Below are 26,183 nucleotides of genomic sequence, written 5' to 3'. Positions count from 1 at the left end.
GGAAGAAGGTGCAGAAGAAAATAAGTGATTACTATATGTATTTTCTTAAGATAAAGTCATAATATGCATAGCACAATTGTATGTATATTATTTACAAAAATATTGAGCAAAATCTGTATATAATTTAATTTAATTTTACATTAAACGTTTAACGATTTTTCTTTCTTTCTTTTTTTTTTCTCCCTCAGACTTCTTGTTAGCGGACACTTCTCTCTAACGGACACATTCTCATTCCCCATGGCTGTCTGTTAAAGGGAAGTTTCACTGTATATTGATTTGTAAAGTGTTACTGGCTTTATTATTGGTGAGGTATAATCGTCATCCATTTCTGTCCTGGATTCAGTAGATTTTTTTTTCTCTCACTGAATCAGAATATGATATCTGCTTCTGCTGGATCCAAGTCACATTGGATCAAGGGGAAATGAATTAGATAATACTGCCGCCAAATCAGCCATTTCCCTAGATAATCATTCTCTCTCTCTCAAACTACATGCAAATAGAAACTCCCCTATACAAACTACATGCAAATATACACACCAAATTACATTTCTCCTGGCAAGATTTTTGTCATGGATAGTTCAAAAATAAACTAAACCAGATTAAGCCTGTAATCAAGAAATGGCAGTCTAGTCTGTGCAGGGTTCAAAGAGGGGAAGTTTTTCTTTCTCGACTCGGCATAGGTCACAGTCATGGATAGTTCAAAAATGATCTACACCAATTTAAGCCTGTAATCAAGAAATGGCAGTCTAGTCCATGCAGGTTCCAAAGAGAGGAAGTCTTTCTTTCTCGGCTCTGCATAGGTCACACTCCATAAACTACACATTCGTCTGACACACTCATTTTTTCTGAGGGTGAATGGCCTACGTACGTGTGAGAAGTGCAAAACTGTTATAACAATTCATTATGTTTTTATCAAATGTTCTCTGTTTAGAGATGCCCAGCTTTTATGTTTTACTGCTTTTAATAATCTGGCTGAACTGTTTACCCTTAACCAGATTTTAGATGACAGAGACAATATGTCTGATGGTTTAAACTTTCTACAGTCGATTAATTTATACTCACAGAATTTTAAATTTATACTTTTATATTTTATTTACTATAGTACATTATATTTACCTTCTTGACATGGTAGCCGTAGCCAGGTGGGCAGGAGCAGCAGTGCGTAGCACACGCTTCTTGATTAGACCAGGGTTTGAGCCTGTGACCACCAAATATGGAGGATGCGGAAAGGTCAGGGAATGACCACTGCATATCCCCGGAGCAATATGGCTTTAGTTGCTAATGCTCCTAAAAACCAAATAACAAAACAAATCACAAAGACGTGGTAACCTGTTTATAGGCTACCAAACATATTTAGTACAGTTTTTATTTTCACATCATAATCTAAGTTGCCAGTGTGGCATAAAAAAAATGAAATCAATCAACCCACTAAGTATGCTTATTGTCACTGTTTTAGCAGTCTGGATACTTTTTGAACAGATCTTATAAATTACCATATATAAAACAAGCAATGGATGATGCCACATTGCCCAGCATACCATGGTAGTTACTAGATTGTTTACGGTCATCATGCCAACTCTTTATAATGGCTGAAAAACCAATAAGTAAAGCTTATCATTAACAGTGGGAAATGGTAAAAGGTACTGTGGACAGATGAGTCCCACTGCACACCTTTTTCAACATATGTAAACATACATACATACATAATATTATATAACCTCCCATGATATTGTCATGCATCATATGGGGTTGTATGACATCAACTCCATAAACTTTATGTATGCAGGAGGTGTGTTGTACCATGTTGCCAGGATGGCATCCCCTAGATCTGTGATAGTCTGTGGTGGAGGATCCAAATACAGGATCTATTGATCCACATAATCCCAGAGATATTCAGTGGGATTCACGTAAGGTAAATTCAGTGGCTGAGATAGCACCTGGAAGTCACTTTCATGTTCAGTGAACTGTCGAATAATATTGGAATTGGCAGGATGCATTATCCTGCTGGAACACAACTGTGCCATCTGGGATGACAGTCACTATGAAGGGGCACCTAACTAGGTGAAAGGAATAGGTAGTTTTTAGCATTTACGTTGTGTAGTATGTGGGTATGAGAGCTCCAAGAAATTCCCAGGAAAATGGTCCATACCAAACCACTGCTGCCACCTGCCTTTTTCTGTTGGATCAGGACATCACAGTAATTCCATAGTTTGGTGCCCATACCCTCTTATCTATTATCCACATGGCATAACAGAAAATATGATTCATTGAAAGAGGCAACTTTTTTCCAGTTGTCAATGGCCAGTGATGCCATTCAGATGTAAACTTTAGCCGTCATTGGCAATGAGTAGCCCCCAGTGTGGGTACCTTGACTGGGCAATTATTCTGGAGGCTCATAGGAGGGTTCATTGGATTGCCGTCTTGGAAATGCCACTGGTTGTCTCCTTGTTAAAGTCCATGGTTACATATATATATGTATAGTATCTTATGTAGGGTGGCTCCCAAATGCTAGTTGAACTCTGCCATGGTATACTATGATGATACAAGAACTCTGCAGAAAGGCCAGAAATCTGTGTTTGTTGTTTAGTTGTTTCTGGTCACTTTACTACCAGGAAGCAACAAGCACCAGGAAGGTTTGTTCTGGTACTTGTCTATGCCATGAGGAGGCAAGCAACAATTCAGCGCAAACCAGCAAACCTTGAGTGTCGTGTACTGAATATTCAGACCATTAAAAAAAAAAAGTAAATAAAATAAAAAAAAATTCCATGGTTAGCTATTCCACCCTTTGCCACCTGTTGGTTCACACAGGGTTGGACACCTTGCATTCACCAAGTCCATTATTAATGAGCTGTCAGTGCCCACAGTTGGCATGGTGACTGCTGCTCTTTCCTCTATCTGTGCAGTCTTGGAACACCGTAACTACAGCACTCCTCAAGCAGCTTACAAGGTCACAGCTTCCATAGCATTCCCACCTTTAATCAGTATCCAACAGTCATCCCTTTTTCAAGGTCCATCAGATCACGTCCTCTGTCCCAAGTCAATCAACTACTTTGTATGGACTGCATGCCGTGAACCTGCAGTATCAATCACATTTACCCATTCTCACTGCAATGTGTGTGCCACTGTGTGTGGGGGGAGGAGAAATGGCTTAATGTTAAAACATGGGGATAATCATAATGTTTTGACTGGACAGTGTATATATATATATATATATATATATATATATATTGTAAGTATTTTTTAATACTGTGAAAATAAGTAATCGGGAAACATTTTCACAGTATTAAAAATCGCAATATATATATATATATATATATATATGAATGTACACACACACCATCCAGTCAAAACGTTATGATGAGCACTCACACCCATCTTATCATAATGTCATGCTTACCTTGAAACCTATGTATATATACCTTAGCAGTGGTGAAATACATAATTTATTTTTACATATAAATAGTTCCATATTTCATTAATCCATTCTTGTGTTTCACTTATTTCTGTTTTTTTCCTCCTTTATAAATTATGAAATTAGAAAAGAGTTTGAGGAATGCTGCTCAACAAGAATAGAAAAGGTGGGGGGGCAAGAAAATCCTGCATGTGTATGCTAATGCTATTTTCAAATATATGGTAACAAAAATTTTTATATATATATTAAATTAATCAAAAGTTATATTTAAGAATTTTATTTTAATTCAGAATTTCTTATATCCCATTTATAATGTAACACTTTGCAAAACTAATGAGATCCTAATGACAAGAGCAGAGTAAAGAATAATTTTTATTATTATTATCCATTTGCAGATAGTAACAATCACTGCAAGAGACAGTATGACTGTGGAAGAAGTTTTATGGGGTGCATGTAGTAAAAAGCAGCTTTCACCAAATGATCATTTCTTAAGGACAAAAAAAAGAAAAGATGCCGAAGAATACTATGTACCACCTCGTATTGAGTTACTGGATAACTTGGTAGGATTCGAATTTTTGTTTATAAAATTAAAAGGATGAATTGTAATTTACATTATTACATTCAAAATATAATCTTGTACTAAATACAGTATACATTATAGTTAATGTCATTATAGATAAATTTTAGTATTAATTTCTTTAGTTGAAAATGTAATCACCTGATGCTTTTTTTTGCAAAGTGCCCCTAGACATGGGTACCTGTACGTGGTGAAGTGACCTCCCAATGATGCTGCTGGTCTTCCAGTTTAGCATCACTGGGATCCAATGTCCACAGCCTAGTTTCCAGTTTATCATCATAGGAATCCGGTGTGTGTGTTTGCCCTGCACTGTGGACCATAGAAACTCAAAAGGGAGGATCTGTTGGCTGAGGGGGCCCAATTTCATCACACCATTTTGGCCCCTGCTTTGATAAGATGAGTTGTCCTGGATGGCTCGGCCAGGATCAATTGGCTAGTGGGTTCACCTGCAAGGGTCAACTATGTTGATGCCAGACCCCTATTCTCCTGGCCTGACAGACAGGATTCTTGCTGGCAGAGGTGCAGGTATAGTGTGTGGGTAGCCCTCGTATCCCATTCCCAAGCGCATTTATTGCTTGCCAGGTAGTGGGCATCCCATCTGGGCTCCATAGTGGATGGGAGCATGGGCACTGAACAAATCAAAAACACTAATGAATCCTGATAATGTAAGCTTTTCTTCTGGGGGGGCCCCAACATGGTCCCTACCAGATGAACAGATGAACAGAATATGACTAACGTAGCTAAGCAGCCAAGAATAGAAGAAAAACCAGGATCTACACCACGCTTCCTAGTAATCCATTCAATATCTGAAAGATCCACTGGAAAAATATTACCTTTCTTTATTCAGAAGGGTTGTTGTTGTTGTTTGGTTTTTAGGAGCATTAGCAACTAAGGCCATATTGCTCCAGGGATATGCAGTGGTCATTCCCTGACCTTTCCGCATCCCCCGTATTTGGTGGCTCACGGGCTCGAACCCTGGTCTAATCAAGAAGCATGCGCTACGCACTGCTGCTCCTGCCCACCTGGCTACGGAGGTGCCTATTCAGAAGGGACTGGAAGCATTGGCAGGGTTGCCAAAATCAGTCAAACCGCTACAATCCAGTGATATCTTAATATAAATGAAAAACAAAAAGCTTCTTCGCACCACCACCTCTATCAATGGAATTCCAATTACGGTTACCACTCATAAGACACTAAATTCATCTTGTGGGATCTTGTGGAAGTGTCAGAGGATCTGTTATGAACTTAAGCCACAAGAAGTGACAGTTGTAAATAGAATATTCAAACATAGGGATGGGAATCTAGTACCTATTAGAAACCTGATCCTTACCTTTAATATGCCAATAGCCAATATCTACTAATGAGACTAAAGCTGGGTACCCGCACTGCACAATAAGGCCATACATACCAAATCTCTCTCTCTCTCTCTCAGGGTAATGCCGAAGAATACTATTTTTTTTTTTTTTTTTTTTTTTTTTTTTTTTTGGCTGTGTAGAATAAGCCTCAGGCTTCCTTGCACCATATAGCTAATAAAAAAATGCTTCAAGTGTAAAATATATGGACACTTACAAATGGCCTGTCGTGGTTCTCTTGCATGTGCTCAATGTGGTGCAAAGGACCATGATATTGTGTGTTGTTTGGTTACAAAACCTGTATGCACACCAACTGCCAAGGAAAACACCCTGCATACTCAAGAGCATGCCTTCAGTGGAAGGAGGAAAAGAGATACTGAGACTCAAGGCAGAGCTGAACATATCTTATCAGGAGGCAAGGAAGGCAGTGGAGCCAATAAACAGCAATAAGCCAACATGTGCTCAGAAAATAGCAGCAAAGCATTTGATCGGGGGCACAAATTAATGTGAGTATTTCACCAAGTTAATCATTCACTCCATTGCACACTATTTATTGGGCTCTCAAAAACCACCCAAAAGACACAGTCAGCTGCCACTCCAATATCAGTATTTCTTAGTGCTTCTCCACTGCCAAAACAAAGTGGAAAAGAAAAACCAAAATAACCAGAAGAGCCACCCATAACAAAAGAACAAATGGATGTCGAAGCCATGGAGGTACCAGATGAATCTGTCCTTGAACTGTTCACAGAAGAGGAAGATATGGACACAGATCAATGTCCTTTCTTTCTGAAGAAAGATAAATCCAGGACTGAGAAAACAATGCCTTTAGCCCTTCAGAAGCCACCAGGTGGACCTGGAAAACCTAAGCAATGATCGCATTCAAAATCTTACATTGGAATTGCCGTGGATTCCATCAGAATAATTATGACGTCAAGACTCTCCTGCATAAGCGTGAGCCAACATTCTTTTGCATACAGGCAACGTATCTAAAGTCAAATAAGGATCTTTGCTTGCAAAACTGCTCAATCATTCATAAGGACAGAGCTGTGGATGCACTTGCCCACAGAGGAATCACACTTCTTGTGGGTAACCATACCCCTTTCCAAGTCATGCCACTTATCACTAGCTTAGAGGCAGTCATATTTTGCCTAACAGTAGAGTTTTCTTAACTGTTTGCTCCATCTATTTGCCACCTGGGAACAACATCCCACAGGTAGACGACCTTGATGATCTCATTAAGCAGTTGCCATCCCATTTTCTGTTAATTGGGAATTTCAATGGACATAGAACTCTGTATATAGTGCTGACATCAATGAAAGGTGTAGGACTAGCATTACCATTAGAATTAGTAGAGGCATACAATGCAAGAAAACAAGCTTATGCAGCATCAGCCAAAAAAAAAAAAAAAAAACCCTCCCATTTCACCCCTCCATTCGTTCAAAATGTCTGTTCAGCTCAGCCTTAAATTTATTTAGGCTATCAACTTCCACAACGAAAGATGGAAGTCTGTTCCACCAATCAACTACCTGCTGGCTAAAGGCAAATTTCTGCATATCTATTCTACAACTGTCTTTCTTCAATTTGAAACTGTGTCCCCTCAGGTTCTTAATCTGAACAAGAGGAAGAATCCCATCAGCATTCAGCTTGCTCAACCCATTCAAGGCCTTATACACCTCAATCAGATCACCTCGTAGTTCACCTCACTCTTCAGCTTTTCAGTCACCTCACAATCACCTCACTATTGAGCTTATGCTCGAAAACAACAAATTGGTCCTTTTGAATGTGGGATATAACACTTCCTTCCACATGTTTTCCCATACGTTTACTGTAATTGATCTCTCTATGTGCTCCCCTTCTCTCCTCCCTATGTGTACATGGGAGGTTGAAAACAACCTTTTTGGAAGCATATATTTCTTTTGTGTGATAACTCTGTGGAGTGGGAGAATAAGGTATAAGGTATAAGGTATGTTAGTGTCTAACGGCTCCTGGGATTTCTCCCATCTCCGCGGGTGTACATTGTATCGGGGCCAGAGATTTGAAGTGTGTGGGGGTCATGTGCTGTATATTGTGTTGTGCCCTTTGTTCCTCTGGTCTATTAGCCGCCGAACCCCTAGTGGGACCCGACGTTACCACACCATGCCACGGGGAGGCTGACCGGGTGTACCACTGTAGCTAGAGTACTCTGGCGGGTCCTGCCACCTACTTTCCTGGGATTTCAGTGGCTAGGACCAGATTTGAGAATGAGATGATCGCTGTTTCTTGAGCAACGGTTGTAATTTTAACAGAGCGTAGGGTTGTTCGCTGATAACTTGTTCTAGGGCCAAATAGGTCGGGCAGTAATTTTGATGTTTTTAGATTTAGACCTGTGGGGAATGCGTGTGTGTGTATAGAAATATATGTATATACACACACACGCACGAGAATGTGCCACCCATCAAGGATTCCACAGTGGAAGATTTATCAAGCTGACTTGAGTGCTTTCAAACATCTGGCAACATTTAATACCATCGCAGTGAGCAAGGAGACAATTAATGTCACAGTGAGGTACATCACAGAAAGTATTGTCCAAGCAGCAGTAACTGCAATTCCAAAGACATTGACTCAGTTTCCAACATTTCCAAAGCCATGGTGGAATGCAGAATGCACAGTAGCAAAAAACCTCAGCACAAAGCATGGGCAAAATTTTGTTGTTATCTCACTAGATAATCTAATAGCCTTTAAACGTGCCTGTGCAAAAGCACAGTACATTAGATGTCAGAGTCAAAAGAAATCTTGCATTTGCTTCACATCTTCCAGACAGTGCCACCTAAGCTCATTTGGGACAAAGGAAAATGAAGGTCAGATACACATTAGATTCAGATTACGAACCTAAGGGGGCATAAATTCAAATTGAATAAAGACAGATGTAGAATAGATGTGCAGAAATTTGAATTCATTTATTTCATTTATCTGCTTGGTTCATTTATCTGCAGCCACCTAGTGGCTGCAGATAAATAGATAAATGAACCACTAGGTGGCAGTGATCACAGTGTGCTGAAGTGGGATTTACTCAAAGAGGTAACTACCATTAGGGTTAAAGGGAATGGTTATTGCTTTCGTAAAGGCGACTACGATGGACTGAGACAGTATTTAAATTCTATACAGTGGGACCAACTGATGATGTTACCAACAGCAAATTCAAAATGGGAAGCATTCAAAGCATTACAAAGAACCCTTTCTTGAAAGGGTGCAAAGAAGGGTAACTCGCCTGGTGAGATCGGCAAAAGGGCGTCCTTATGAAGAAAGACTTCGAATATGTGGGTTGCAGAGTTTGGAAACTAGACACCTTAGAGGAGATTTGATTGAGGTGTTTAAGGCTCTGAGAGGCATCAATAAAATGAATGAGGACAAAATTTTCAAGATTATAAATGATGCTAGGACTAGGGGACATAAATTCAAGTTACGAGGGGAAATGTTTAGATTGGACTGCAGGAAGTTTTATTTTAGCCAGCGAGTTATAAATTACTGGAATAAGTTGCCTTCATGGGTGGTAGAGGCCGACAGTTTGGGGAAATTCAAAGGTCATCTGGATAGTACTTTCGGGTAAGGGAAGCGCATAGGATGATAGGTTTAATTTCCTTTTTATTTATTTTTTTTTTATTTATTAATTATTATTATTTAGTTATTTATTTTATTTATTTTTTTTTGTTTTGTTTTTATAATTTTTTTTTTTTTTTTGCTGGTGCAGCATAAGCCATAGGCTTTCTTACACCATGCGGCCGTTACTAATACTAATATATCTTGGAAGCTACTAGGCTTTACATACCAACTAAGAAATATTGTTCAAGGTTTAGGCCTAAGTGGATGTCAGATGAATTAATGAGACATATGGCAGAGAAGAAAAATGCATGGGATACATACAAATTAACACGTGACACAGAAGCCTATGATAGATACAAGTTAATCTGTAACGAAGTTACAAAGGAGGTTAGGCAGGCGAAGGCAGATTATGAGAAATCTTTGGCAAGGGATGCAAAGAAAAACAGCAAAGAGTTCTTTACTTATGTAAACTCTAGAAGGAAGGGGATGAATCAGATTGGTCCACTTGATATCGATTGGTCAACTGTTGATGATCCTGCTCAGGTAGCTAACAAACTAAATGAATATTTTGCATCGACATTCACACATGAGGAGTTATTCAGCAAGGGGAATGCCAGAGGTGTACTCAACTCTGGCAGTAAGCTAGAGAATCTTGTAATAACTGAGAGTAAAGTGGAGGAGAAATTGTTGAAGATAAATACAAGAAAGGCACCTGGGGTAGATGGGATCTATCCAGTTATATTAAAGGAGGCAGCAAAGGAAGTAAGCAAACCCTTAGCCATAATTATGAGAGCTTCCTTGGACTCAGGGGAAGTACCCATGGACTGGAGATGTGCAAATGTGACTCCAATTCACAAAGGAGGATCAAAGGGCGACACAAGTAATTATAGACCAGTTAGTTTAACTTCTGTTCCCGGAAAATTAGTGGAGGCACTGGTTAAAGAAGCACTGCAGGATCATCTAGACAAGACTTCAGTTATAGCTTAGACACAGCATGGTTTTGTTAAGGGGAAGTCTTGCCTGACCAATTTGATTGGATACTATGATGCAGTCACAAAAGAACTGGATGCAGGGGATAACTTTGATATTATATACTTGGATCTTAGAAAGGCTTTTGATACTGTTGCACATGGAAGACTGCTGCACAAATTGGAGCAGTGTGGCATTGGAAGCAAATTGCTGCTATGGATGAAGGGGTGGTTGAGGGGGAGAAGACAGAGAGTGGTAATCAATGGACACTGCTCATCATGGACTAATGTTATTAGTGGAGCCCCTCAGGGTTCAGTATTGGATCCATTATTGTTTTCTGTATTTATAAATGATATTGATGATGGTATGTCCAGCTTAATGTCCAAGCTTTCAGATGATACGAAGGTTGGCAGGGTTGTCAAGGACACTACTGACACTATGCTACTGCAACAGGATCTGAAAAGGATGAGCAGATGGGCTGAGAGGTGGCAAATGAAGTTTAACATTGACAAATGTAAAGTACTACATATGGGAAACAGCAACCTCAGAGCAACGTATCAACTCTGTGGTACTACATTGACAGTGGTAGAGAATGAAAGGGACCTGGGGGTGGTTGTGCAGGCAGATATGTAGTTTTCTGAGCAGTGCAGACGGGCTGCAAGAGTAGCTCATGGTGTATTGTCGATGATATACAGGAATTTTTCTAGCAGGGATAAGGAGGTGATTATTCCCTTGTATAAGGCAATGGTCAGGCCACACCCAGAGTACTGTATACAGGTCTGGAGGCCTCATTTCAAGAAGAATGTAGAGATGCTGGAACTAGTACAGAGAAGGGCAACAAGATTAGTGAATGGAACAAAGGGGTGCTCTTACGAAGAAAGGCTTAAGTTTTGCAAATTACAGTGTCTGGAGACCAGGCACCAGCGAGGTGATCTGATAGAGGTGTATAAAGCCTTGAGTGGTTTGAGCATGCTCAATGCTGATGGGATTCTTCCTCTTGCTCAGAATAATCACCTGAGAGGGCATAAATTCAAATTGAGAAAAGACAGATGTAGGATAGATATGAGGAAATATGCCTTTAGCCAGCGGGTGGTTGGTTGGTGGAACGGACTTCCATCCCTTGTCGTGGAAGTTGATAGCCTAAATAAGTTTAAGGCTGAGCTGGACAGGTATTTCGAACGAACAGAGGGGTGAAGTGGAAGTGGTTATTTTTTATTTATTTATTTATTTTTTTTTTTTGGCTGAAGCTGCATAAGCTTGCTTTCTTGTATCAAATGCCTCTACTAATGCTAATGCTAATGATGTTAAAGGAACTTGAAAACCAATCACAAATGGCATTACTTGATTTTGTATAACAAAATCTTCCTAGAAAACCAGTTTCCAGATAGTTGGCATCGTGCAATAATTCTGGCTTTCCCAAAACCAGGAAAGGATCTTTCTAATCCATGCAACTACTGTCCAATTGCTTTAACATGTTGCCTAGGCAGAGGTATGGAAAAAATCATCAATGCTTGTTTAATATTGTATTTGAACAGTAATAATCTTCTTGGCCCGGCACAGCATGGTTTTAGGAAAAATTGCTCAACACTAGACCTACTTATAAAATTAGAAAACAGTATACGGAATGCCTTCATCCGAAAGGAACATCATGTCATGATCTGCTTTGATATAGAAAAAGCTTACGATATGGCATGGCAGTATGGAATCCTTCAAAACCTATACCTCCTTGGATTATGTGGGCATCTTCCTAAATACATCCAACATTTCTTGCAACACAGAACATTTCAAGTTAGGCTGCATACTATCCTTTCAAAGATTTTCACCCAAGAAGAAGGCATGCCTCAAGGATCGGTGCTTAGCACTACTCTTTTCGCTATTAAAATAAATACCATAACAGAGCATATTCCAAGAACCGTTGATTCAGCTTTATATGTTGATGATTTCAGTATTTCCTATCACTCTCAGAATATGCGAAGTGTAGAACGGCAGCTACAAGGAACAATAAACAAAATAAGCAAATGGGCTCAAACAAATTCCTTCTGGATTTCCACACAAAAAACAGCATGTATACACGTCTGTAGAAAACGAAACCTACACCCTGATCCCGAATTGAAACTTGATGGACATATGATTCCAGTGGTAGAAAGTATGACTCTTAGGACTTCTCTTAGATAAGAAACTAACATTCCTTGAACACATTAAACAACTCAGACTTTCGTGCCTCAAGAAATTAAACATACTCAAAGTTCTTTCCGCAACAATGTGGGGAGCAGATCGATATACACTTCTCAATCTTTATCAAGCAATAATTCGTTTCCAAACTAGATTATGGAACAGCTGTTTACGACTCAGTGAAACCAAGTGCACTGAGATGGTTAGATCCCATACACCACAGTGCTCTCCATATAGCACTTGGAGTTTTCTGAACTTCACCTATACAAAGCCTTTATGTAGAAGCTCATGAACCTTCACTACAATATAGACAACAGAACTTGCTACTGCACTATGCCATCAAGATAAAATTCATCACCAATCATCCAAATAGAGTTCTGTTTTCATATAACTGGGAAAACATATGCCAAACCCATCCACGAATGAATCGACCTGCTAACATTCATCTGAAAGATTTACTACTAAGCTGAGAACTTAATTATGACACCGTAGCTACTACGATTACACAGACCATTCCACCGTGGTGCATGGTTCAACCCATATATGATATGTGTTTTCAAACCTGGGGGAAAACCACTCTATCAAGAATAAACTACTAACAGTTACATGCGGCATACAAAGAACAGTATCCACATCACACTTTCATATATACAGATAGGTGTAGGAGCTGCGATTCATTTTGAGGATGGTACCCTTATCCAACAACTCCCAAAAGAATGCAGATTGTTACTGCCGAATTACAAGCCATTTCGATGGCTGTAAACCGAATCAAACATAGACAGATAGCAAACAGCATAATTTTCATGGACTCGCTTAGCTCTGTTATTGCTTTGCAGAATGTAAATACCACAAGACATCCAATCCTACAATATCGCCCATCACCACCAAATACGGAGGATGCAGAAAGGTCAGGGAATGACCACCACATATTCCCGGAGCAATATGGCCTTAGTTGCTAATGCTCCTAAAAACCAAATAACAAACAAACAAACCTACAACATATCCAGTATTCAGTATCAAAGCTATTACAAAGAAATTGCAATATCAGATTCTGCTGGATCCCAGGCCACACAGGAGTAACTGGAAATGAAAGAGCAGACAAAGCAGCAAAAGAAGCTTCCTCCTCTGATTATGCCTTACACACAATACCATATACAGATTACAAGTCCTTAATCCACTAAAGCAGTATAAAACAATGGCAACAACCCTGGCTAGATCAGACTAGCAACCAACTTCGTCTGATTAAAGATACACTTCGACCGTTGCCTACTAGCTTCCGATCGAATAGACAGGAAGTAGTGACCCTTGCTCGATTGTGAATTGGGCGTACACATGACTCACTTTTACCTACTCAGAGGTGAAGACCCTCTCAATGCCAAAACTGTCAAGTTCCGCTGACTATATATCACTTCATGGTGAACTGTCCAAAATTTCATAGAGAATGTCAAAGAACCTTTCAAACAATAATGAATGCACAAAAGAACTTAATGCTTAAAACAATTTAAGATGACCGGCCAAATATTACCGAAGTTTTCTTCTTCCTTAAGTTAACTGGATACTTTCAAAACATGTAAAATTAATAGTATACTATTTATAGAGAAGCTACACGAATATAAAGCAGAATCTTGGTCTTGTCCTAAACGACAAGGAGGAAAGTGAAAAAATGCTGATATACGAAACTCTTCTACCTAGGCTAGGCGCTTATAGCCTAACTGCTCTTGCACCAATAGCTTTTAAATAACAACAGCAACTCATCCCTAAATATTTCTACGTAGGTGAATGTAGATGCAAAATATTTTTTATTTAGCTTGTCAGACAACTCAAGGATCATGAATGATTATGCCATTCATATCCAGTGGAGCAGTATGGTTCATCCCTTTCCTTCTAGTGTTAACATAAGCAAAAAATTACTTTTCTTTGTATTTTTAGCCAAAGACTTCTCATAATCTAGGTTAGCTTGCCTAGCTCTTGTCTCAATGATTTAAAACTAATTTGGATTTACTGTAGGTTTTTGTGTTCCCTGCTGTTTAGTGTTAGTAGTGACAAATGATCAAGAAAGCAAGCTTACAAAGCATGCATAAAAAAAAATAAACCTTCTCATATCACCTGTTCACACTCTCCAATAGTTTCTCTAGTTCTTTCTTTTTTACTTAGACTACCCACTTCCACAACTGCAGATGGAAGTTTGTTCCAACACCCAATCACTTGCTGGCTGAAAGCAGACTTCTGCACATCTATCCCTCAACCATCCTTCCTCCATTTAAATTTATGTCCCCTCACTTGTGTAGTCTGAGCATGAGGAAGAATGCCACGAGCAGTGAACTTGTTCAGTCCATTCAAGGACTTAAATGACTCAATAAGATAACCTTGCAGGTGCTTGTTTTCCAGAGGTAGCAATTTGCAAAACTGAAGCCTTTCTTGATAAGACTATCTTTTTGATCCCCTCGGCAATGTCATTGCTGTCCTCTGCACCACCCGTGCCAGCAGCTCTACATCCTTCCTGAAATGAGACCTCCAGACTTGTATGTGGTACTCAAGGTATAACCTAAACCTTTGCCTTGTGCAATCACCTCCTTATCCCTGCATGCACAGTTCCTGTATATCATTGACAAAACCCTATGAGCTGTCCTGTCAGCCCCTCTGCACTGCTTAGAGAACTTCATATCTGACTGCTCAACTATCCCTCAGGTCTTTTTTCATTTTCCATTACCTGGAGTGTAGTAGCACACAGTTGGTACGTGTTTAAACTTCAAATGCGATTTCTCAACCCATCAGCCTCAATAGAAAGGGTGTAGAGCTGCTGGAATGAGTACAGAGAAGGACAGTGAGATTGGTGAGGGGAACAAAGGGTTGCTCTTATGAAGAAAGGCTTAAGTTCTGCAAATTGCAGTGTCTGGAGACTAAGCACTTGCGAGGTGATTTGATTGAGGTGTATAATTCCTTGAATGATTTAAGCAAGCTCAATGCTGATGGGTTTCTTCCTCTTGCCCATATTAATTGCCTGAGGTGACAAAAAAATCAAATTGAGGAAAGACAGTTGTAGAATAGATGTGTGGAAATTTGCCTTTAATGGGAAGGGGTTTTTTTTGGCTGATGTTGTATAAGCTTGCTTTCTTGTAAATATGCCTCTGCTAATGCTAATTTTCTAGATCTTGTTTCTAGAAAATTAGTCTAGATTCTAGTCTCTTGGCTTGATTATTGTCATTAACCATACTGCCAAATTTGGTAAACTGCAGCCATTATCAATCCACTGGAGGATGGAAGCCTCCTTAACAACTCATGTTGAAGGAAATGCACTATAATCTGCAATGCGGGTTGGCAGATCAACCGTATTTAGCACTCAGGGGCTTGAACCCTGGTCTACTCAAAGAGCATGTGGTACTGCACTCCTGCTCCTGATCACTCAGTTAGAGAGGCCTCTGGTATCTTCCAAACCTGGTATCATCTGCAGACTTGGACATTAAGCCTGATATACCGTCATCGGTAAGGTAAGTTAAGCTGCAGCCATTATTAATCCATCTGCAGGATGGAAGCCTCCTCAGTGGTTCATTGTTGAGGTAAATGGACCATAATCTGCCACGCTGGTTAAGTGCGGGTTAGCAGATCTTTTTTAATTTCCCGTCCTTAATATCATGCTACTTCAATGTGTACAGAGGTCTTTTGCATGCAACTGTATCAAAGGCTTTCTGAAATCCAAGTATATGATATCAAAATTATTTTTTTATCTAGTTCATTTGTTACTGCATCATAATGTCCAATCAGATTGGTCAGACAGAATCATCCCTTATCAAATCCATACTGTTACTGTATAAGATCCTTCTGCATTACTTCTTTAACCAGTGACTCCATCATTTTTCCTGGAACAGAAGTTAAGCTAACAGGTCTGTAATTACTCGTGTCACCTTTTGCTTCCCATTTATGAACTGGGTGTACATTTGCACATCTCCATTCCATAGGGATCTCCCCTGAATCCAGAGATGCTGTCATAATTATGGCTGTGGGTTTGCATTCCTCCTTTGTTGCCTCCCTTAATATAATTAGATAGATTGATATCTAGGTTGAGTGGGAAGACTCAAACAAGTCTTCAGTGAAATTATCCAACAATGTAAGTACTTGCAGCAGCTACCAAAGCAATGCCTCAATAATATAATGAAAAACACAAATATATAAAGCATTGGTGACATGATTGATGCAATAAACCAAATAAGAAAGAAACAATGTATTGAATGTATTTCACAAATACCCCTGTTTCTGCTGCATACATTTTCTACAGATACTACGATGGGCACTGTTCTTCTGAATTGGCTTCTATAATTCCCGCTCTCTCTTTGAAAACAGTCTGAACATGTGCCACCACCATCCAACATCCATTTACTGGCCAACTTAAAACTCACAGAATCAACTTTTCATCTTCCTCGTTTATTCATTCAACTGCCGTTTTCTGGAACAACCTTCCTTCATATGTATTTCCTGAAAATTAGTCTACAGAAGTTCAAGTCTAATGTCAACAAATATCTTCTCTCATCTTAACTTCCGAGACAAGCACGGTACTTAAGTACTATAGGTTCTAATACCTCTTGTGTTTGGGGTTTTCATAAAACAAAAAACCCCACAACATTCAATCTTTTTAATATAAAAGACAAAAAGCCAAATAAAAAACAAATAAGATGAACAGTGGGGAGAGAGAGAGAGGAACCTCTTAGATGTACTTTGTTTCTACTATTATTAAAGATACAGACAGCAGATTAATTTGGAAGAGAATAATAATAAAAAAAACTCAGTGTAAAATACACACCGATTTCCTCTCCAATTTTCAGTAGAAATGGACAGGACAATTTTCTGGAGATAATATTAACAAATACCCTTTTAGAAATCTTCTATAAATGTGCTAGCAATAACAGCATATGATAATTCTTGCCGACATATAAAAACATTAGCTGAACAATATAAAATAAACTTTAACAGTAGCTTTTCTCTTAGTTATAACCATCCCTTCAAGATAACTGAACTTAAACGTAATTTTAACCAGAACATCAAGCAGTACGTGTCCAGATAGAATAAATAACATTATGTTAAAGCATTTAAATGAAATAGCCTTCTACTTAACAAAGTACCTCCAGCATGTAAAATGCAGAAGTCTTCCTACTATACAAAAAAGGTGACAAGGCAGATTTAAAAAACTACCAACCAGTAAACCTATTGCCAGTTGTCTACAAGGTTTTCACAAAGATACTTTTAAGAAGAATGGGCACAATACTTGATGTAGCACAACCCAAAGAACAAGCAGGTTTCAGATGTGGCTTTAGTACAATGGATGACATCCAAACAGTACAGCAAGTTATAGAGTGGCAGAATGAATACAAACTTCCATTATCTATAGGCTTCATCAACTATGAAAAAGCATTTGACTCAGTCACAAAACAAGCAGTAATCAATGCCCTAATCAACCAAGGTGTAGCCAGAGTTTACATCAGTATTCTCCAATCAAAATATGAATAGGCAATTTTGCATCAATACAGGTCAACAATGATAAAGTTTGGATCAACATAGAAAAGGGGGGTCCTACAAAGTGACACAATCGCCCCAAAACTATTTTCTACCTGTTTAGAAGAAATTTTTTACAAGCTAAATTGGGGTAACAGATGACTCAATATAAATGGAGATTACCTAAATTACTTTGCCAATGATATGAAAAAATTGTAGCAAAACATTGAAGAACTTCAGCGTGAAAGCAAGACATTTCATTTGAAGATGAATATCAAGAAAACACAGGGTATGTTCCAACAAATTTACCAGACCAAAGAAAATCGTGGCCAGACCAAAGATGGACAGGAACTAGAAGTGTAAAAGGTACGTTTATCTTGGACAAGAAATTTCAGCAGATGGAAACATCGTGATGAAAATTGAATGGTGCATAAAATTGGGATGGCAAGCATTTGGAAAGCTTAATATAGTCTTCAAGACAAACTTGCCACTCTTTCTCAAACTAAAAGTTTTTGATCAATGTATCCTCCCTGCTGTAACATATGGTTGTGAAACATGGACATTGAGTGCCAAAGCTTTACAGACTGAGTGTCACATAAAGAAGTACAGAGTGCTGAATTTTGAACATAACCAAAAGAGACCGAAAAACATGTGCTGGATTCGCCACTAAACCAAGGTCTGTTGTGACATCATTGAAAGAACAAAGCACTTAAAATGTAAATGGGCAGATCACGTATCAAGAACTGATGATAGATTGACGAAACAAATTTTGGAATGAATACTGATTGACTCTAAACACCCAAGAAAAATACCAAAGATGAGGTGGATCAATGAAATTGCGAAATTTGCTGGTGTACAAAGGCAGCAGAAAGTAGAAGACTACAGTTTGCTGGAAAAATGTTGAGAAGGACTTCATCCTGCAGTGGATACACAAAAGCTGAAGATGATGATGAGCCTTAAACTCACTGTTGATTTTTTTTTTTTTTTTTTTTTTTTGCAATAGAATTCTGTTGGAAAATTTGTATTCACAAACCTGTTGGCATTCATTTGTTCTAGCCTTTCCCAAACCCAGAAAGGACCAGCTTGGCACCTCCGTAGCCAGGTGGGAAGGAGCAGCAGTGCATAGCACATGCTTCTTGATTAGACCGGGGTTCGAGCCCGTCACCACCAAATACGGAGGATGCAGGAAGGTCAGGGAATGACCACCGCATATCCCGGAGCAATATGGCCTTAGTTGCTAATGCTCCTAAAAAAAAAAAATGAATAAATAAATAAATAACCAAAGGACCAGTTAGTCTTACATAAGCAAGTTTAGTGTTTAAGTTTCTTATATGATACAGAAATGGGCAGTGCATTTAATTAAAGGAATCAGGGTGTGCCATTCTTGTATAAATTAAACAGGTGGGCTGAAAAATGGCAATTCAGGTTTAATGTTGATAAATTCAAGGTGCTTTATTTATTATTATTATTGGCCACGTGGTGCAAGGAAGCCTGAGACTTATGCTGCACCAACCAAAAAAAAAAAAAATTCTGAGTTACCCTGAGAGAGAGAGAGAAATTAGTGTGAGTCAAAAGTCAAAGGGAATCATCAAGAAAGAGAAGAATGATGATATCCAGCTCAAGACTCTGGGTGTGCCAAGCCCATACTCACCAGGTGTGAGCCCCTGGAGGTTAGGTAGCAATAATCCCAGAATGACACAGTATTTGGATAATACTAAATTCAATTTAATGGTGAATGAAAAAGACTTATGGGTAATTGTATACAGTCTAACGAGAAGCTCTTGGAGCAGTGCACACATTCTGCTAGAGCAGCTCACAATGTTCTAAAAATGATATACAAGTATTTTGCCAAGGACAAAATATTGATTATTCTAGTGTATAAGGCAATGTTATGCTGCATCTTCAGTTCTGCTTATAGGTTTGGAAGCTTCATTTTAGGGAGGATATAGATATTTTGGAATAGCTGCAGAGAAGAACAACAAGATTAGTCAGAGGCTCAGGTAAGAGGCACTCTTACCAAGAAAGACCTGAGTTCAGTAAATTGCAGCCTGTTCAAATTAGACATCTGTGAGGAGACTTTATTAAAGTATTTAAGGCTTGAATAAGCCTTAAATACTTCAATAAACTTAGGTTGAATAAGCTAAATTCTGATGATATTTTTACTCTTTCTGGAATCTCTCTCACACACACACACACACACACACACACACACACACACACACACACACACACACACACACACACACACACACACACACACACACACACACACACACCATAAAGTTGAATTGGAAAAAAAGATGGATGGCTTCAAAACAGATTTTTTAAAATATGTTTTCAGTTGTCTGAGCAAATTTGAGGTAGGATTAGGCAAATGATATGGATAAAGATTTTTTTTTTATATGACTGATTCTGTAAAAGCTTGCTTACTAGCATCATTTTGCCATTACCAGTAAACTACCAACCAACATCACTGATCATTTGCTTAAGCAGACTATTAGGAAAAATGCTACATAAGCAACTCAAATGGTTTCTCAAGACTAAGAACAGTGTGAAAGAATATTAGTATGGATTTTAACATTATTGTGGATATTATAATCATATATGTGGTTATTATAATCAAAGCTACAGCAAATGCCCATAACACATATATCAGAAAGGAACATTTATAACGAGTCTTAATTACCATAGGCATTTTGAACGAGATGGAGATTTGTTATCCTCTGAGACCATCACTCTTTAGGATTGAAATTATTGTGCCTTATGGCTGTTTACTTTGCAGAACTTATCAGGTATTCTATAGAAATTAGCATTAGTAGAGGTGTACGATGCAAGAAAGCAAGCTTATGCATCATCAGCCAGAAAAAAAACCCTCCCTTTTCACGCCTCCATTCGTTCCAGTTGCCTGTCCAGCTCAGCCTTAAATTCATTTAGGCTATCAACATCCACAACAAAAGATGAAGTCTATCCTACCAATCAACTACCTGCTGGCTAAAGGCAAATTTCCACACATCTTTTCTACAACTCTCTTTTCTCAATTTGAAACTGTGTGCCCCCTCAGGTTCTTAATCTGAGCAAGAGGAAGAATCCCATCAGCATTCAGCTTACTCAACCCATTCAAGGCCTTATACACCTCAATCAGATCACCTCGCAGGTACCAACTCTCCATGCACTGCAATTTGCAGAATTTAAGCCTTTCTTGGTACAAACACCACTTTGTTCCCCTCACCAATCTTGTTGCCCTGCTTTGTACTCGTTCTAGCAACTCTACATCCTTCCTAAAATGAGGCCTCCAGACCTGTACACAGTAGTCTAGGTGTGTCCTGATCATTGCCTTGTATAACAGGATAATCACCTCCCTGTCCCTGCTAGCAAAATTCCTATATATCATTGACAAGACTTCATGTCCTGCCCTGGCAGCCTATCTTCACTGTTCAGCAAACTTCATATTTGACTGCACAATTACCCCCAGGTCTTTTCCACTTCCCTGAGTGCAGTACCGCACAGTTGGTAAGTTTCTCTTGGGTTATTGTTATCCATATGAAGTACTTTGCATTTGTCAATGTTAAACTTCAGTTGCCACTTCTCAGCCCATTTGCCCAACTTATCTATATACAGTCGGAGTAGCATACTGTCTTTACTGTCGTTAACAACCCTGCTAACCTTTGTATCATCGGTAAACTTGGACACTAAACCTGATATACCTTCATCAATATCATTGATAAATATACAAAACAACAATAGGCCCAACACCGAAACCTAGGGAACTCCACTAATAATATTTGTCCACGAAGAGCAGTGTCCATTGATTACCACTCTCTGTCGTCTCCCACTCAACCATCCCTTTATCCATTGTAGCATCTTACCCTTAATGCCATAACTCTCCAATTTGTACAGTAGTCTTCCATGTGACAGTATCAAAAGCTTTCCTGAAATCCAATTATATGATATCAAAATTATTTTTGGCATTCAGTTTCTTTGTGACCACATCATAGTATCCAATCAAATTGGTCAGAGAAGACCCCCCCCCCTTTTAACAAACCTATGCTGTGCTTAACTATCACTACAGTCTTGTCTAGATGATCCTACAATGCTTCTTTAACCAGTGACTCCAATATTTTATCTGGAACACAAGTTAAATTAACAGGTCTATAGTTACTTGTGTCACCTTTTGAAGCTCCTTTGTGAATTAGTGATACATTTGCACACCTCCAGCCCATGGGGACCTCCCCCGAGACCAAGGAAGCTTTCATAATTATGGCTAAGGGTTTGTTTACTTCCTTTGCTGCCTCATTTAATATAACTGGATAGATCCCATCCACTCCAGGTGCCTTCGTTATGTTTAACTTCTACAATTTCTCCTCCACTTTGCTCTCAGTTATTACAAAATAACTTAGATCCCTGTTAGAATTTGATAAACTTCTGGCATTTCCTCTCATTGAATAATCCTCATGTGTAAATGTAGATTCAAAATACTTATTTAGTTTATCAGCAACCTGAGCATGATCATCAATAGTCAACCCATCTGTGTTAAGTGGTCCAATCTGATTCATCCCTTTCCTTCTGGAGTTTACATAAGTAAAGAAATCTTTGCTGTTTTTCTTTGCATCCTTTGCCAGAGATTTCTCGTAATCTGCCTTTGCCTGCCTGACCTCCTTTGTGACTTAAGATATAAGTTAAGATATTTGTTAAGTTAAGTTAAGATATAAGATATTTGTGATATAAGTCTGGCTTATATCTGCCATAGGATTCTGTGTCACCTGATACTTTATATGCATCCCATAGATTTTTCTTCTCTGCCACAAACCTCATTAATTCATGTGATATCCATTTAGGTCTAAACCTTGAGCAGTATTTTTTAGTTGGAATGAAAAGCCTAGTAGCCTCCAAAATTAAGTCCCTGAAGGCTTCCCATTTAGAATTCAATGTTGGCAACATCATCACTTCATCCCACTGTACAGAATTTAAAAACTGTTTGAGACCCCTGTAGTCACCTTTACAAAAGCAAAAGCCCTTTCCTTTAGCCTTGATGGTAGTTACATTTTTAAGTAATTCCCACATTGGTATATTGTGATCACTGTCACCCAGTGGTTCCTCTATTTGCAGATTCTTAATGCATGAATATTCACTACTGATAATCAGATCAAGAGTATTACTCCCTCTGGTTGCCTCTCAAACATGTTTCTGTAGAAAACAGTCATCCAGTAAATCCACAAAAGTTTTGTTAGAGTGCGAGTGACAAACCCACACGTTCCAGTCAATATCTGGAAAGTTAAAATCCCCATTATAAGACATTCTGATTTGCTGGCCCACTCTGATTAGCACTTCAAGCTCATCAAATTTATTAACTATACTCCTAGCATTGGTGTACATGAAAGTATACATGTACCTATTTCTGCTCTTAGTTACCCTAACACAGCCCATGTATTTACTTTTTCCACTATGACTCCCATCAGTCCTTGAAATCTTCATTGCCTTGCTTTCCAGGCTGCTACTCATTCTAATAGAAACAGTGCAAGAAACACTTTTACCTCTGCCTGCAGCCACTGTTAACCTTTTAGTCTGTGTATCTCCTCAAGCTAGCAGTTTTCTGACCCACCTAACACTGCCTCGATAGCATCGGCAAATATTCTTGCACCCTTTCTATTTAAGTGTACCCCCCATCCCTGTAGAAGAAGTCTCTCCTATCAACAAGCACAGACCAGGCTGAAAAAATACTACCCTCCTTGAGCCTTTCACAGTCTCTCCAGGGTCGAATTTATCGAGAAGGCTCTCATCATATACTCCCTTCTGTCGTGTCTGGGCAGAATTTCAGACACTTTCACATTCAATCCTAATTCTTGACTTTTTTTCAACATTGATCTGTACTTGTTGAGTAAATCTGCAGACCTCTTACTCTTAATGTCATTAGTTCCAATGTGTACAACAATATCACCTTTTGTGCCCTTAAAAGATGATATTTGCTCTACAATGTCATCAACGTTTGCCCGTGGCAGACATACCCTGGTTCTTTATCCCCCTATCCTTCTTGCATAGTATATTTCCCATCTCCCTGACAATAGAGTCACCAACAATAACTAGTTCCTATGGGACCAGTGCATTCTGCCTTGGAGATTGCCTCTGTTTCCTGATGCAGAGGAGTGTGCTCTGCCATTGAGCTGGGCAGCTGAGAGCGTTGTGGGCCCCTCTTATTAATTTTTTCGAGAGTATTTACCCTACATCTGAAAGCTCTTGTAGACCCCCATCAGAACGCTGAGTTGGCGCCTAATTTCTAGGCATCTAGCTCACACAAAGACATCCTCTTTGGCTAGATCATGTCTTGTTTTAGAAAGGTCGGCAAACATTTTGCATTTCACACATTTTTTGAGACTGTGATGCATTGGAGAATCGCCCCCCCATCGGTTCTCCCCCTGGGTCGCAGCACTCTCGCTAGTCTGTGATCTTTGTTTTGCAGCTCTAGTCTGGGTCATGATTTCCATTTAAATACAATTTAATAAGATTAATAATATTTTGATTAATTGATAATACTATAATAAGCTAACAGATTCCTAATACAATTCTTTGTATTACACTATCGAAATGGTCTGACTCAGTCATGTACTGCAGAAGAAGGCCTGCAAGAGTCAGTACTACTTTGCTATTCATATAAATAATATGGTATCCTTTGTAGAATGGAGTTCATGGTATTATGCAAGATAATATGTGCAGGTATAAACATGGAATAGAAGTCATACCCGACTAATCTTTTAAATTATTTGTAAAGACTTCAGTACAGCTTTAGCTCTTGACAGTCACACATACATATTTTTTTCACAAACTGAAGGATTGTGGGATTTGGGATAAGATATTACTTCTTGCAGTAACCTTGCCTTGTCAGTATCATTTTTGATTTTATGCTGCTGTGTTTGTAAAATGACCATTCCACATTTTAAATATTTGCTATGGAATAAATTTAATTTGGCCTGTAGGATTTCAACATAATATCAGTCCAAAACTTCAGTAATTTTTGTCATTTTTAAACCTTCTAATGAAGCATTTCATTATGCATTTGTTGAGAAAATGTTCATATGTTGTAGCACTAGAAAACTCCTCTATCTTTAGGAACACCTATAAGCAAATCTCCATGGATCATAGTAAAATAAATTAAAGTAACAAGAATTATCTTATGTTCCTGTGTAGTGGAAAGAGATGTGATAAATGTTCCTGTTATCCTGGAAAAAGTAATGCTTACCATGAATTTCTGAGAATAACTGTTATCCTTTGAGATAATAAAGTTAACTAGATGTCAATAACTGGCCTGCTTTATGAGCGGAACATGCCCATAAAGTTATGCCCATTGATCAACTGGCTGGAAAACTGTTTTTGTGCATGATAGTAAGAAATGATCGCCTCCTAGTAAGAGAATTAGAATGTTCACAACTATATGTGGTCATTGGACCAATGGCCTCCAAGTCAAACCACCTACAAACTCCACTGGCAATTGTGTCGGAATATCATGATGGTTTTCTAGAAGTGAAAACTGAGAATAATCTTGTGGGGATGGACAAGTGTGGATGACAAAGCCATCCAAAGCAGAAGTGTTTATGGGAGGATAGTTTGAGGGACAGCGACACTGTAAATGGTTATTCATAGAAGTGAAAGTATCTCAGAGAAATGATTTCAAAGCACTGAGATGGGACTTTATGAAGAATGGAAAATGTTTTCATTGATTTCATTTCAGGTGATTTGTTTTATACCTTTTTTTTTTTTTTCATTTTTTCATTTTCTTCCTCTTGCTCAGACTACACACATGAGGAGGCATAAATTCAAATTGAAGAAGGATGGTTGGAGGATGGATCTGTTTAAATTTGCCTTCATCCTACAGATAGTGGATTGTTAGAACAAACTCCCATCTGTTATTGTGGAAGTGGGTAGTTTGAATAAATTCAGGGAAGAACCAGACAATCTATATATATATATATATATATATATATATATATATATATATATATTTTTTTTTTTTTTTTTTTTGCTGATACTGTATAAACTTGCTTTCTTGCATCATTTGCCACTACTATTACAGAAAAGGTTCCCTGCTTGATTTGCCCATTTGCTGGGAGAGGTAAATTACTTGCCTATTGGAAGATCTATACATGATTGATGCTTTTTGGATAAAAGATAGTAATTTTTTTTGCTTTTAACTGTACTTGGTTTCCTAACACTGATAATCACTTACGCCGCTGTCTGGTGGTGTAAGTGATTATCAGTGGTGCTATTTGATGTCCAAGCTGATAAAATCATTATTGCTATAAAAATAGGTGAAAGATGAAGTATGGTAGTAACTGGTAAACAGTACTGTCTTAGGGTAAGTGGATAATTTATTTTATCTGTTTCCTCTAAATGCAAACATAAGATGATCTCATTAATGTAGCTTATTTGGCTGTAACCCATGGAAATTTGCTTATATGGGTTCATTTCTTAAATTAGCAATGCTTTATAGTGCTATAACACATTTAAAAGATATACAGCAGTTAATGTCATATATAATAGAAAATATATTAGCAAAATATTGACAATTCTTTTTTAAACTGTAATACATCTAGTGCTATGTGGTCGATGTTAGGCTTAAAAATTGTGGAAAATTAGGTTTTCCTTTGCT

At 38.5% G+C, this 26,183-nt stretch overlaps 1 protein-coding gene across 7 annotated transcripts in view; it reads left to right on the top strand.

Moving 5' to 3' along the window:
- Positions 1-26,183, top strand: part of LOC150091454 (protein still life, isoform SIF type 1-like) — a 1,372,582-nt gene that overhangs the window by 926,185 nt on the left and 420,214 nt on the right. For all 7 annotated transcript variants that reach the window (XM_090375616.1, XM_090375656.1, XM_090375640.1 and 4 more), the window contains one exon: positions 3,808-3,972. In XM_090375616.1, coding sequence (XP_090231742.1) covers positions 3,808-3,972 — 165 coding nt within the window. The remainder of the gene's footprint in view (positions 1-3,807; positions 3,973-26,183) is intronic.

This window comes from Mastigoproctus giganteus, chromosome 1, assembly GCF_048544385.1.
Source record: "Mastigoproctus giganteus isolate SK-2022 chromosome 1, ASM4854438v1, whole genome shotgun sequence".
Lineage (NCBI taxonomy): Eukaryota > Metazoa > Arthropoda > Arachnida > Uropygi > Thelyphonidae > Mastigoproctus > Mastigoproctus giganteus.
This window is presented reverse-complemented; position numbering and strand designations above follow the sequence as displayed.